Source organism: Amia ocellicauda, chromosome 4 (genome assembly GCF_036373705.1).
Source record: "Amia ocellicauda isolate fAmiCal2 chromosome 4, fAmiCal2.hap1, whole genome shotgun sequence".
NCBI lineage: Eukaryota > Metazoa > Chordata > Actinopteri > Amiiformes > Amiidae > Amia > Amia ocellicauda.
In genome coordinates, this window is record NC_089853.1 from 40292443 (window position 1) to 40307253 (window position 14811).

Here is a 14811-nt window from a genome sequence, read left to right on the forward strand (position 1 = left end):
GAGTGTGAAGCTGTGAATGCAAATCTGACCACTAAACCCTGGGATTAAAGCAAACTGGTATAATGACCAGCCATGGCACTGTCCTCCTCCTCAGAGACAGCAGATTAGACAGTGTGGTATTTTGTATGTTGTTTAGCTGAGTAATTCACGGGGAATAAACAATGACTGCTGCCAAAATAAACCACCTCTACACAGCCTCATACATGTGGAACGTAAGTGATGTGTGTGTGTATAAATATACACTGAGGTACTTTCACTTACTGGTATGTATTTTAAAGCAAATCATACATTTCCTGCACTGGAATAAAAGCTAGTGGCTGCTTTTGGTTAGTGGCTTACATCAGAACAGGACCATTTACAAAGCTGTGATTTGAAATACTGCGGAGAAAAATAATACTATTGCATTGCATTAAAATAAGTGTTTACTCTGCATTATCAAAACTTTCAACGGTAGAGCAGTAGGTGTGCAGTGTAACGCCACACCTATCATGGTCGCTGTCTTTCCGAGTCTCAGAATGGATTTTACCGCAGCGGGACACGGCAGCGCGGCGCTAATTGGTTGGGGGACCGGTTCAAACCGCCGCTTCCCATTGGCTTACATGAAAATAAACAGACCCCGTTCCTGAGTTCCCATTGGCTGCGAGGCTGCAGCACAACAAACGCCGTGATTGGCGCACGGCGCGCACAGGACTTGTTTATCTCAACGCTCATTGGCTGGGCAGGTGCGCGCAGAATACAGAGACTGTCCTGCATCCGTGCCATCGCTCAGTGGAAATGAGGAAGACAAGGCTAGTGGGAGTGAAACGCTGGGACACGGTTTTCATACTGTTTATAACTTAAAGCGTCAGCTACCACGATGCCAGGGTGATTGGGTCGATATATGCACTTTTTCATGAACACAGATCAGTAAACATATACTAGCACATCATTAAAAGCATGCATCAATGAGAACTGCGGTTATCAGAGTGAATTACGTCATCCACTGCATGTTGCACGATAAAACACTTGATATATAATAAAATCACATTTAAGTAGTTTATGCTCTGACCACAAGAAGGAGCTCCGAGGCGCAGCACTCTGTCTAATAAGAATATAGCTCATTCATTTTGATTATCATTTTACTGTAGCTCTTTTTTTTTTTTACACGACATGCATTATGGTTTTGTCCTTGTATTTAACAAACGCCAGAGATACTCCCATGGTTTAATAATGTGTTTTTTGAATATATTTAGTCACATTTTGTTTTTATTCAGGAGCCTGCAGGTACGCATAAACAGTACTTTTCCTTCACAGCACATTCCTGCCCCTGCCCTCTGCCCCTCTGGTTTAACCAAAGATCTGAAATTACCCAGTGATACAGAGCTGCGAAATCTGATGAGTGTGTGTGTGAGGGGAGTTCAGTTGGTGTCTACACACTCTCTCTCTCTCTTTATTTTTTTGGTCTCACCTGCTTTGTGAACAAAAGAGCATAATTGCAGAGCCCTTGGTGAGTCAGTGCGGTCTGTAATTCTAGGTATCTGTAAGCGTTGGGAGCTCAGGTTAGCCTGACAAAAGGGCTGTATGTATCCGTGGACAGGAGCCAGGCTTTAACTCAAGTGGACTCTTAGTTCCCAGTGCCACAGGTCATGGGGGCATCCAACACAGTTTGTGTCCAAGCAACTGACTGTGGGGGTGAACAAGTTGATTAAATATTGCACTTGCATGGCACTGCAGTGGGGGCTGGGGCACTATGTGGCATGGCTCTCCAGAGCAGTGGCACGCAGTGTCTGTCCCCACCTTCTGTGTGTCCTATAGGTCTTGAGTTTCAGAAGCAAGTTTACCCACCATTGCACCCTCACTCTGACGCGCGGCAGCGGCTGTGTAAGCTCAGCAGGTTTTGTGGTTAACCTCTGTCCCGGCAGCCAACCTCACCTCGTGTGTAGAGCCTGGCGTTCCTATCCCTGTAGTCATCCTCTGTGTTGCCACAACCCTCCAATTAGGGCAGCCCTGTCTGCACAATGCGCTGGCTTCTTCTGGGCAGAGACCAGGAGCGGGAGAGACTCTGTGCCTCCTGCGGGTCTCTCACAGCCCCTGCTCTGTTTAACAGCCCTCTCTCCCCCAGCAGGACACGGCAGGGAGGTAGGAGTGTGTGCCACTCCGCTGCAGCTGCTGTACCCGAGTCCTGCTCTTAGCCCAGGCCTGCTGGGTTGTGTCTGTCTGCTCCTAACAAAGCTCACCGATCAGCAGGACAGGGTAATGGTGTTTTATGACATAGCTGTCTACCCTGAAAGGTGTAAAGATATTTTATTTATTTAAAATCATCATCTCTTTGCCTCACGGTTCTCATGAAACTAAACTACAATTAGAAAACAATAGACAGAGAAAGACAGACAAATGAAATAAAATGTATGCATTCAGCTTCTCAAGGGGATGTACAATTTACAGAATAAAATAAAACGGGAAATATGGCTACACTAAAGGCACATTCAGGGTTAAGGTTTTGGACCACTTCTCTCTGTCTGGGATATTTATGGTGCCAAAGGGAATCTCATGATGTCACTGTAACACTTACAGTAAATATCTGTATATCCTATTTTTAGTATTATGTTCAAGGAGAATGTCTGCTGTTAAAGCCACAAAACAAGACTGAGGGGTACGGGAAGCAATGACAGTCTTCTGCACTTTTCACAGTAACTTGCGCAGGGTTCACAAAGTCGGGCCCTGCTTCCACAGTACAAAGTTATGGAAATCCACCTGTAAGGGTTTAAACTCCCAGAGGTAATAAATAAAACATAAAACAGCAAATTGACACGACCAGAGAAGCTGAAATAAATCGAGAGCATGTGGGACTATGATTAGAATAAGTACTGTGGTCTGTGATTGCGTGGGTGGGTCTCTCTGGCAAGGAAAACTAGGGCTTTAGGCAGCTTCTGATGATGCAGGATCTGTCTGCTGCTGAGTGGGAAGCTAGCGTGTGTCCAGTGTAGCACTGAGGACAGGCAAGACAAACACCTTAATGTATCTGCAGAGTGTGAAACAGGCTGTTGTCTCTATCGGTCCTCCCTCTCTCCCTCCTGTTACTGGAGTGCCGACCCTCTAACAACGAAACAAGAGCGCCTGCTTTAATTGAGAGCAATGGCGATTTCCCACAGACCCAGGGAGGGAGCAGCCACAGGCCCATCTCCAGGGAGCCATTCAGGGCGGGTCGTGCTGTATGTGGCTTCACCACTTGTCCCCTTCATCTCCCTCCATCTCCCTCTCCATCTCTTTCTCTCTCTTTCTCTCTTCCTCTCCCCGCCAGGCCCTCCCTGCTGTACTGCTATTCTGGGAGGGTGGCAATAAATTAAGTGGCAGCTTCAAAGCTCTGGCCCGGGGGACTTCTGGTGGCAGCCAGCTCCCTCGTCTCAGCCTCGAGGTTCCTGTCTTCAATTTCCCATAAAGCGCTGGTAAATGGGATGGGCTTGGTCCACCGCAAGAGGCCTTTAGCACAGCCACCCATTTGTCTTGTGTGCAGTTTTGCAGAGAACGTTTTTGGTGGTCTCCATAACGTGACATAAGCAGATGACCCAAAGCATTAGCCTGAGTCATGAGACTGTGCAGCGTTGCCTAACAGAAAGGCTTGATGCTGTGCACCATTGCATTACACCCACTGCGATCCTCATCCCATTAGAAATCTATTTGCAAACCCAAAGCCCCAACCCAACTTGCAGGACATCAGGAGTCCACAGACCACACAATGTGAAAACCTCTGATCTGAAGCACAGTGAACTATTCAACACACTGGATGTCCTCTTTCTAAAATTGTTAAAAAACACAACACTTTCTGCCAATTGAGTTCTACAAGTTCCTGACCGGATGACAACCAGTCTCTATATATAGCCTGCCTCTGAACTCCTAATTCGCCTTCTATGAAGCAATTTCTGAATAATGGAGGCTGAGGAGGCATCACTATCTCAGTTAGCCAGCGGTTCACAGTTGGGAACTGGTCACTTCTTGAATGATTCAGCACATCATGACATGGGATTGTGTTTTTGTGTGTGTGTGTGTGTGTGTGTGTGTGTGTGTGTGTGTGTGTGTGTGTGTGTGAGGGAGGGAGAGAGGTAGAGGAGGGCTGAAAGGAGAACTGGAACTGAGCCAGGGGTTTATGTATGTGAAATGAATTACAGTCTTTACAGTGACCACACAGGCTCACAGCTCATGCCCACACCCCACACACCGCCCAGCCTGCCTATATAAACACTGTGGAGGACCCAGACACACACACACACACAGCAGGGGATCAGATCAGAGCTGGAGAGTTAAACTACTTCTACCATTTCATCTTTCCCAGCCAGAGATCCCTCAACGCAGATCAGAGTGAGAGAGAGAGACAAATGAAATCACAGTGAAGTCCACTCAACGCATTCAACTCCAGCAAGAGTTTCATCAGAGCTGCAAAGTCTTGCCTGCCAACAATCACTTGCTGTAAGTATTCAAGTCTGTTGTGTAACACTACTGGGCAAAAAGGCCAACAAATATGAAGGGTGGGGGGGAATAAAATTAATTTACGAGACGCTGAAACAATTCTGCACAGAGGTGACATAGTTCAGAATGGGCAGCAGATTCGGAGGTATACAACGCGGACTACAGCTGTTTTCCGGGCCAGCTCCACAATGGCACAGGCAAAGGTAAGTTCTTCTGTTGTTTGTGCGTCTGCCCTGGCCGAACACTGGCTCAGTGTTCCCGGTTTTTTTTTTCTTCCTCCCGTCCAAAGTCTGTGTTGTCATGGCACTGAGGGGGATGAATAGAGGTCACAGCCAGACTCTCGGCGAGCCCCAATCAAAGCCACGGGAAGACAAGCTTTTGAAGGGAGGGATGAATTGCTGCACTGTGTAAAAGCTTTGATAGGGGGTTTCGTTTTTTCTTTTCTTCTGCGGACTCTGGAGAATGAACTGAGAGAGAGGGAAGGAAAAGAAAGACAAAGAAAGCCAGGAAGAGAAAGAAAGGCAGAAAGAAAGAAGCAGATGAGTGGGACTCTCAGAAAAAGCATCTGAGTGACTAATGTTCATTCTGAGTTGAACCGCACTGGCTCAATGCTCGCTGATGGGAAACTGATTTAACATTTGAGGCAGGATATTGTTTCTGCTGGTTCCTGCCGCCTGGGTGAGTGGCAGCGCTCCCTCCCTGGACAGAAGGTGCTTATAAAGATGAGCAGATACCTCAAACTCCAGGAAAAAAACAAACGCAAGACACAGAAAATGTAAGTGCGTTGGAGGAAAGCTCTCAAACAACTCAGAACATGACGTTAAACATCTGTCTCTCCCGGGTGGGTCAATGCCATTAAAGATACCATTGAATATAAATATTTATTGCATTTTTATAGGACAAAACTGCAAACTACCCACGGAAAACACATTCAGACGCAGAAGGACGCTGACCATTACAGTCAGGCTGCACTATGCTGTGTCACTCCGACCTCAGCTGGTGGGGCGGGGGTGGGGGGTGGTAGGATGGGGGATGTTTGGCTTGGAGGGGAGATGGCAGCACCTCCCTCCCCCCCATATTTATATGATTATTCTGCTATTCTGCACACTGACCCTGGGATGGCTGCTGTGTTGATGAACTTGTACACAAACACATATTTTAGTGTTGCTCAATGCCAGTTGTCGTCAATGCGAATCAGCGCTGGGATTGGCCTCTTAGCGCATCTGTGATGGTTTCCAAATGCACATTTAAAGTTATAAAACGCACCACAACATACCATTTGAATACAGTTCCAGTGGGCAGAGGTGTGAAATTATCTATTTTGTGTGTGTGTGTGTGTGTGTGTGTGTGTGTGTATACAAATTGCTCAAGCGTAAAAAATGCTGCAGGTTTGTGTGTGGGTTTTGGTGAACCCCTACACTGATTTCAACACCCCTTCACTGTGCTTTACCACACTGGACCATGGGAATACCCTGGTATGCCAATGTGAAATATGTCTAAGGCAGATGTCACAGGGTTCATTCATGGGGCATTGTAGTAAAGCACAGTGTAGGCATGTTTGAAAGGACGGGAGACCACTGGGAAAACGACGGTACAGCCGTGTTAAGCCATTGCGCACTGGATAACTGTCTATGCCCCGAAACGCACGCCGATTCCTGGAAAGCAAGCCGTACGGCATGTCCCGTCCTCGAGGATGGTTAGAGACGTTCTTGTCCCGGCTGGGATGAGGTTGTTGATCCTCCAGGCATTGGCCCCATCGTGACCTCATCACTAAGCAACGCTGGGGTCTTTGTCAGCTGTCACTGCTGCTCCTGATGACGACTGTCGCTTGTGAAGCCCTGAACAGCTGCCTCCTATCCCACCACTCCCCCCATCTCCACTCTTGTTGTTTACACTGCAAGGGACACCCCCTGCAGCTTTATACCAGGAGAGCAGTTGTCTAAGTTTGGGGGTGGGAACGGCAAGGGAGGGAGTGGAGGGGGATGGAGGTGGAAACTCTGAGAGAGGGGCACTAGAAGGAGGCAGGAGTGGGGTTGGGAGGAAGGGGGATTGGGAGGGGAGTTATGAGTCAGTCTCCCTGGGGCCAGTCACATGGTGTGGGGAGGGAGAGGGAGAGGGAGAGGGAGAGGGGTGGCTGGGTCACTCACTGTGGAGAGCATCTGGGTCACTGAGCAAATCCCCCTCAGCCAGTGCTACTTAGCTGTTTTCTCAACAACTGCTGCTGCTGTTCCTGCTGCCTCAGACAAAGAGAGCTGCGCAGTGAAGAGAGAGAGCCGGTCCCCCACTCACTCACACCGCCAGGCAGAGCGCGCAGGGAGACACTGCCCGGGGAAGCTCCAGGAACCCCCGAGATACTCTGCGGCTTCTAAACAAACAGACACACAAACAAACAAAAAGACACACACACAAGACAAGGTTTGTTTGCTGTTTTATCTGCACGATGGAAGCAAGTGACAGTTGCTCTGCTGAGTGTACAGAAGCTGCAGCACAGGTTTTTGCTGCAGGATTGTAGACTCAGCTGCAGAATCTAAAGTGTGTTGCTCTCTCTCTCTCTCTCTCACTATAAGGGGTATAGAGAGATAAAGAGAGAGAGAGAGAGAGAGAGAGAGGGGGGGGGAGAAACTACGGTGCCATACCATTAGGGCCGGAACCGTACCTTGTATGATCACACAGTTAATGCTCTGAACGGGGTATTTTGGATAGAAACTGCTAGTACCTGCGGAGTGTTTAGAGCTCTCATTAAGTGTGTCGTGCATGTCATGTCATGATAATCTTCCTCTGCGCAGAGTCTGGTGCGATATAGCAAGAGGCTGTGTGTGCTGCTGTGCGTCCATGTGATGAGCAGGGATGTCGTGCAGGCTTTGGTGACTGCGGGGAGTCTGTGTTCACCATAAGGGCGCCGACTCGGTCACAAATCTCCAGGTCATCTCGAAAGGGTTGTGAGTGCTCTCTCACCAAGTGCCGGGAAGTGGTTCAGAGGGCTGGCGGATTTGTTTTCTTTGTGTGGAGTGTGCGTTGGTATTCTGTGGCAGGTTTGAGGGAATAAGCCCTGTCAAAAATCATGAGACACAGGCTCCGAAAACTCTGCGCGGGGTGGGGGTCTGGGTGAGTGTTTTGGTGCCTTTCTCGCAGCCTTTCACTGACCCTGCATCGCCAGGGCAGGGAGGCATGGGGACTGTGAGCGAAGTTCGCAGCCAGGGCGGTTATCACACTGCACAGGTGAAGGTGTGCGATGCTGCATCGCATCACAGAGTGTGAGTGCGCAATCTGCGTGTGAGCGTGTCGAGCAATGAGGTGCAGAGAGACGTGTTTGTCCTGTGGCTGATTTGCGGTTGTGTGACTAAGATTAACCTGACCTGGCTTGGCTCCGTCTTTCTGTCTGTCTGTCTGTCTGTCTGTCTCAGGCCCCGTGAGACATCATGGCCTCCTGCAGAGCTGCCATCCTCCTGTTACTCCCCCTTGTCATCATGGCCACAGGAGAACCACCCAGCTGCAAGATACGCATCACCGCCAGGGGCCTTGAGATGTGTAAGAGCATTCAAGTTATTATTGTGTGTGTCCTGCATCCGTGTCCTCACTTACTGTGTGCTGTCTAACCTGTCGCTGTCCCCGTGTCCTCCAGTGAGATACGAGACGCTGAAGTTTGTGGAGGAAGAGCTGGAGAACATCACCATCCCAGACCTGGAGGGGAAGGAGGGTCGCTTCCAGTACACCATCAAAGAGTGAGTCTATACACACGCACACACAGACACACACACTGACACATACAAAACAAAATGCTGTCAGTTGCTGCACTATACTCAAGCATACATACTGATGTTGTATCTCCTTCGTCTGGTCAACGTTCCGCTCGGATGGAACACAACACCTGGTTCCTCTTCCGGCTGTGATCAATAGTTGATATGGTAGCAGTGTGTAAACGATTGAGAAGAACTGCATTGCACAATCCAACAGAATGCTAACCCCCCCCCCCCCACCCCCCACCCAGTGTGAAGATCACAGAGCTGAACCTGACGTCCTCAGACCTGCGGTTCCAGCCCGACTATGGCCTGCTGTTCGAGGTGCACAACTCCTCCATCACCCTCAACTTCAAGAGAAAAATCCTCTACTGGTTCTTGTGAGTCCCTGTTTGTTTGTTTCATTGAATTACTCCTTGTCCTTGTTATTATTATTACATTAGTTATGTATTGATTTATTTCTCTGCAAAAGAAAAGCACTTCCTCACCCAGGGTGAAATGCAGGCGCCACACATTACACACGTGGCAAGAAACCAAACAAAACACTAAAACAGATTGTATTTATGTTTATGGTTTATGTTGTGTGTTCTGAGCAGTTATACCTGCATTTGAGCGTGACTGGATCAATACTCCAGCTGTGATGCAGCCCCAGTGATTGTGGCAGCTGTGCCTGCTCTGCACTGGGCCGTTGTGCCAGGCCATGACTCTACATGGTGCTGACCAAGCCCCGGTGCTGTGTGCTCGTGCCTCTCTCCCGCAGCCACGACGTGGGCTCCATCAACGCGTCAGCCGAGGGCGTGAACATCCACACCGCGCTGCAGCTGACCCGCGACGACGTCGGCCGCCTCAAGATCTCCAACATCTCCTGCGACGCCGCCGTGGGCAAAATGCGCGCCAAGTTCACCGGCACTCTGGGGTAACTCTCTCTCCTCTGCTCACTGACCGACCGGCCGATCCACTGACTGACTGAAGGAGCTGATGATTGGCTGAGAGACTGAGCAACCAACCAATCAACTGACTGACTGAGCGACTGACTGAGCGAGTGAGTGACTGACAGGGTGGTAGTGAGGGGGATTTACACTATCTATATGTTCTGTGATTACCATGTATTAACTGTGATTACAGTGATGTGCTAACCTTGTTTACTGTGCTATGATCTGTGCAGGAAGGTGTATGACTTCCTGGCGACCTTCATCACCACAGGAATGCGTTTCCTGTTGAACCAGCAGGTACTCGTTTACTCAACTTCTTAGAGAGTAGAAACCACTGAGCAATGGCAGTTCATATTTTTAAACCTGTAATCTCTACGCCTGTCTGTCTGTCTGTCCCTCTCAGATCTGCCCAGTGCTGAACCATGCAGGGATGGTCCTGATGAATTCTTTACTGGACACAGTGCCCGGTGAGAACTGTGTTTACTGCACCTTACACCTCACTGTACTGAACACACTGCCCACTCTGTCACATGGGCCATCAGCTCAGACCGTGAAGCACATTTTCTGTTTAGTCTTAGAAGGAGATTAGTTTTGTGTAACCTGATCATGATAAAAATAAAAATAACGTTTGTGTACGAGCCCGTGGCCTGAGCCCCCTGCCGTGTGCGTATCTCCGTGAGTGTGTATCACAGGGCTGTTGTTGTCTGTGTTTCCTTTGTAGTGCGCACACCAGTGGACAACCTTGTGGGGATTGACTACTCTCTCCTGAATGACCCCGTGGTGACCTCGAGCAACCTTGACATGAACTTCAGGGTGAGTGTGACGTGACACTGCAGATGACATCACTCCTAGACAACCATAACGCGGTAATAAGTCAGATATTGAAAAGAGGGAAATGCGTCTGATGGCCCTTTCTCTGTCTCTTTGCCCCCTGCAGGGGATGTTCTATGGCCTCCACAATGAGAACGACACCATTGTGAACTATGCACCGGAGCCAGTGGTCCGGGAGTTCGGCCGCATGGTGTACCTGGGTCTGTCTGAGTTCTTCTTTGACAGCGGCATGTATGCCTACTTCAAGGCAGACTCATTCAAGCTGCAGATTGCTGATGAACGGGTAGGCACTGCTCACACTAACACTCTCAAATCCACACACAATCTCTCTCTGTCTCACACACACACACCCTGCCCTGGCCCAAACAGAGCAGAGCAACTCCCATCCACAGACATTGACATACAGACCCATTATTATAAAGGTTTCTCCCTCAAGATAAGTTAATACCTGTTCTCTCCAAAGAGGGAGGAAAGTGTCACATGAACTCCTTTATGTTAAGAAAAGTCAAGGAAATGCTTCTTTTTATGTTATTTATTTTGCACCCCGGGTCACAATGTTCTAGAACGCTTGATTCTCTAATTCTGTAATCATTCTTCTAAGGTAGATTGTAACAGATGTTGTCGATGCATAAGTCAGGTATCGTCTTTGTGTTTTTTGGTTATTTTTTCCCCCCAAAATAAGAAGAAACATACTTTTCCAACAGGCTTCTGTAAATTACAGTTGGGTCTTTTTTTTCAGATGCCCAAAGATCTGGAGATGCTCCTGAGGACGACCTATTTCGGCACAATCATGATGATGGTGAGAACTGTTTGATTCAGCATTTAGAGAGGATGTACCTGTGTGTGTGATCTGTTTCCAAACTGTCCGGATACCTTCCCTCTCCATGTGCTGCAGAACCCGGCCCTGGTGGAGGCCCCGATCACACTGGACCTGGGGGTCACCGAGGCGCCCCGCTGCGTCATCAAGCCCTCGGGGGCGACCGTGTCTGTCACTGCCGTCGTCAGCGTCATGGTTCGACCTCCTGGCCAGCCACCCATCCAGCTCAGCAGCATGACCATGGTGAGGTAACAAGCCATGGGAGCCACAGCCAATCAGGCCAATTCATCCTCTTGGCAGCAACAAAAAAAACACATTATCTCTCATGATCTTAGCCTGCCCTATTCTGCACTTCACCTTTATCTAGTTTTGTCACAGCCTAGACCTCCTGAGCACTGTCTCACAGTCTCCCCTCCCTCTCCTCTCTGCAGGAGTCCAAGCTCTCCAGCAAAGTATCCATGAAGGGCAAGAGACTGGCCATCCACATGGACCTGAGAAGGTAAGCGTCCTTTAGCCCAGCCAAGTGCATCGGGCAGGGCCTAATACAGAGTCTCCTGCACAACTTCTCATATTCAGACCACTGATATTGCAGAGCTGGGCAGGTGTAATAAAGGTGGGATTGTCACTGCACTTTCAAAGCATTTGCCTTGGCTTTGGTGCATGTGATGTTTAATCATATTTTTATTGCTCTTTATTACAGATTTAAGATCTACTCCAACCAGTCTGCACTGGAATCCTTAGCGGTGAGTGACAGCTCCTTGGGCAGCATTCTGCTCTCATATATACTACCGGTCAAAAGTTTTAGATCACCACCATTTTGCCAGTTTTTATTGAAATGTAAGCAGTAAGTCCAGTGCACAACCTGAAATGGTACAAAGGTAAGCAGTAAACTGCCAGAGGTTAAAAGAGTTATATACTGTGTTACTACACCCTCTTAAGCACTGTTTGGCTACCAGCGCGTTTCATTATCAAACACATCCGATGTACAGTTTCCACATCACCCACCATCATTCAGAGCCCGGGGGGGAAACGCGCAGTCTGCTCCGGGGGGGTCTCATTCAGACAGTTTTGATCGGATTTCTTTGCAAATAGGCATGTTTTGTTCAGAACAACCTAATGATTACTCCAGTATATATTATTTGATGTTCTATCAAACACAGAGAAGTTCAGATCCAATTATGTAAACTCATTGTGTATTAGTACACTGTAAACAGTTTTCCTTCTTGACATTTTGAGCTCTATGGGTGTGTGTTGCTTCTACCAAAACGTGGATGGTCTTGTTTTGATCAGTAGACTGTCTGGTTCCAGAAAATGTGATCATTGTCAATATTTTGTGAGATTTTGTATTCCTACTCAGACCAAGTATCCCCCCACCCCCCATTTCAGAATGCAGGGGGGGGCATAAATGCAGAGAATGCTTCATATCATTAGAAAGCTTTTGTGGGATACCAAACACTTGTCAAACAACACGACAGTGAAGAGTACACATGGATTTGGTGCCCTTATAAGGCTACCAGGGGGGTTTGTCATTTTGTTAAACAAAACGATTCCATGATTTATTTTCATCTCCATTTGTTTATTTGTTCTGTGCTTTAATCAGAGTACATCAAGACATTAAACTGCATACATTTCAGTGAAAACTGGAAAAATGTAGGTGTTCTAAAACTTTTGACTAGTAGTGCATACCTCTGTCCCTGTCTCTCTTAATCATGTGACCACTGCACTTGTCTTCTGTAATATTTCAGCATATGTGATGCAGAAGAAATCAGTGATATAATCCATCTAGAATTCTAGAGTGTTCTAGTGTTGGAACCTCAGTGTTCAGTGAGAAAGAGGAAGGCAGTTGGTCAGAGCAGACTGAGCATTTACAGCCGAAGCAAGAACTGTTTGAAGACAGGGACCGCAGTGAGCGTTAAATGAATAGCGTAGCCTTTGGAGTGACCGAGACCTGTGTGTGACCTGACCTTCAATTCCCCTCCTGTCCGTCCAGCTGATTCCTCTGCAGGGGCCACTGAAGACTCTGCTACAGCTGGTTATCATGCCTTTAATCAATGGTGAGTTGTTGCGTTTACAAAGTAATGTCTCCCCACACATACCCTCAGGCCTGTTGACCATGATGGTATCTAGATGCATGAATGAACCAGCAGATTGTTTTTATATCGAATACCATCTATTCAGTTGTAAATCATACTTCTCGTCTGTAACATGCACTCAATTTATAACCCTTCTGTTTAAACCCGCTGCGTCTGTCTGTCCGTGCATCTCTTATTGCAGAGCGCACCAAGAAAGGTGTGCAGATCCCACTGCCAGAGGGGATGGACTTCACAGAGGAGGTGGTGGAGTACCACACGGTGAGCCTGCGCCACACACACCGCCTGCCCATCGGCAACACAACTGCACAGGGCGGCACAGAAACAACCACATTCAGTACAATAATGTGTTTTATAACCCACCTGTGCTAGGCAGAGTGCACAGAACCTTTTCAGCAGTTTTCAGGGATTAGAATCCAGTTGAACCCAACAGCATCGCACTTTAATCATGAGCTTCTTCGGTCAGACATGAAGGCCTGGAACGAATCACACGAAGGCCTACGTCTTTGTTAAACTCCTTTTTCTTGTCAAATTCATTTTTTTCATACCTGTCCTACACTCGGTCTTCTGGAATCCTTTTGATATTTTTTTCTGTGTTTCTCCCTCTCTCTGTCTCAACACCCCCTCTCCCTGTTAATCCCCAGGGCTTCATAATCATCGGAGCCAACCTACACTTCAGCAAGGGTCTGAGAGAGGTCATCGAGAAGAATCGCTCCCCAGTCAAGACCAACAGCACCCTGGACTGAAGCGCAGACACCCCAGCCTGCCAGCCGCCTCTCCTGTCTTCCCAGTACCACTCAGTCCTTCACTGCCCTGCACGGGCCAAACCACACCATCCACAAGACACTTTTTTTTTTTTTATATTGCTTTTTTTTTTTCACGTAAAAAATTGTAACAATGTTATTCAGTTTTGCTTTTTCCAAAGGTCCCAGGCAGTGTGATCGCAGGGTGGCACCTTCAGCTGGTGTGTTGGAGGTGGCCCTGATGTATGTATGTGTGTGTGTGTGTGTGTGTGTGAGAGAGAGAGAGAGAGTGAGTCTAACCCTTCAGGTCTCATGGAAAAAGCACAGTGCTTTCCTTTCACGTTTGTGTTGCCTTGCGGTCAGCGTCTGGGTTCAGAAGAATATATATGCGAATATGGACACAAACAAGCATGATGGGTCGAATGGCCTCCTCTCGTTTGTAAACTTTGTTTCTTAAGTACCGTCTCTTACCCCCCACCGCTGCCCCCTCTGTCCAAATATGAAGTCCCAGATTCTCCAGGAATCTTTGACTAGTCAGCAAAACATCTTTTTTTATTTTCTTGGTTTCATTCTTAGTGAATAGTCACTGCATACATGATTGTTTTTTCAAGCACTGCACGAGACATGCAGGAGAGATCGCCTTCTGTTGTAGAATTCATCATAAAAGTGTCAATCTTAAAATAGATATATTTTTGAGGTTGAAATAGAAAATTTACTATTTATTTTGATTTTGTTACTCCTTGTTGCATTTAACAATTACTGTGCATCATACAATAAATACATTTATGAATAAGTCAATGTATAAATATGTCCTGCAGCTGGAGCTCCAGGTCAATATATAACACACAGCTGTTTTTTTTGTTAAAAAGAAACAAACAGATTATTTCATTAATACTATCAAAGAGAAATTCTTATCATTAAAAATAAATACATCCTGTACTTTTCTGTTAATTTCCTGTGTACAGTCACCATTTATTTGATATACTGTGGTATATGTTAACTGTCTGGTTATGTGTATATTGATGTTAGAACTATGTGGCATACTGTTGATGGACACGTGCCGCAAGGCGAAGTCTTTCACATGTGGACGAGATGATCTAATGGTCCGCTAGACAAATCAGCACAGATTTACTAACATTATAACCAAGATATTACAATAAACCATTTAAAACTGGTTTGATACTTGTGGAAGGGTATTTTCCTACGAGAGGGCTTCGA

The 14811-nt window shown here is 47.3% G+C and overlaps 1 protein-coding gene across 3 annotated transcripts; it reads left to right on the forward strand.

Moving 5' to 3' along the window:
* The first annotated feature begins 4226 nt into the window (after positions 1-4226).
* Positions 4227-14768, forward strand: pltp (phospholipid transfer protein). 3 transcript variants are annotated; one of them, XM_066702199.1, is made up of 16 exons: positions 4227-4443; positions 7848-7971; positions 8066-8165; positions 8432-8560; positions 8941-9096; positions 9346-9409; positions 9516-9579; positions 9834-9925; positions 10050-10226; positions 10683-10742; positions 10839-11003; positions 11192-11259; positions 11461-11503; positions 12751-12814; positions 13035-13111; positions 13495-14768. In XM_066702199.1, the coding sequence occupies exons 2-16, from the start codon at positions 7863-7865 to the stop codon at positions 13594-13596; spliced, it is 1470 nt and encodes a 489-aa protein (XP_066558296.1). In that variant the 5' UTR covers positions 4227-4443; positions 7848-7862; the 3' UTR covers positions 13597-14768. The 3 variants fall into 3 exon arrangements, with proteins under 3 accessions (XP_066558296.1, XP_066558298.1, XP_066558297.1); XM_066702201.1 differs by lacking the exon at positions 4227-4443 and adding an exon at positions 4546-4646; XM_066702200.1 differs by lacking the exon at positions 4227-4443 and adding an exon at positions 6585-6858.
* Positions 14769-14811: the final 43 nt, after the last annotated feature.

Excerpts from the sequence above, each read along its gene's own strand:
- pltp (XM_066702199.1), top strand. The coding sequence starts at position 7,863 with ATGGCCTCCTGCAGAGCTGCCATCCTCCTGTTACTCCCCCTTGTCATC. Across the intron at positions 9,580-9,833 it reads TTTACTGGACACAGTGCCCG|TGCGCACACCAGTGGACAAC; the intron begins GTGAGAACTGTG and ends TTTCCTTTGTAG. Across the intron at positions 10,743-10,838 it reads TCGGCACAATCATGATGATG|AACCCGGCCCTGGTGGAGGC; the intron begins GTGAGAACTGTT and ends CATGTGCTGCAG.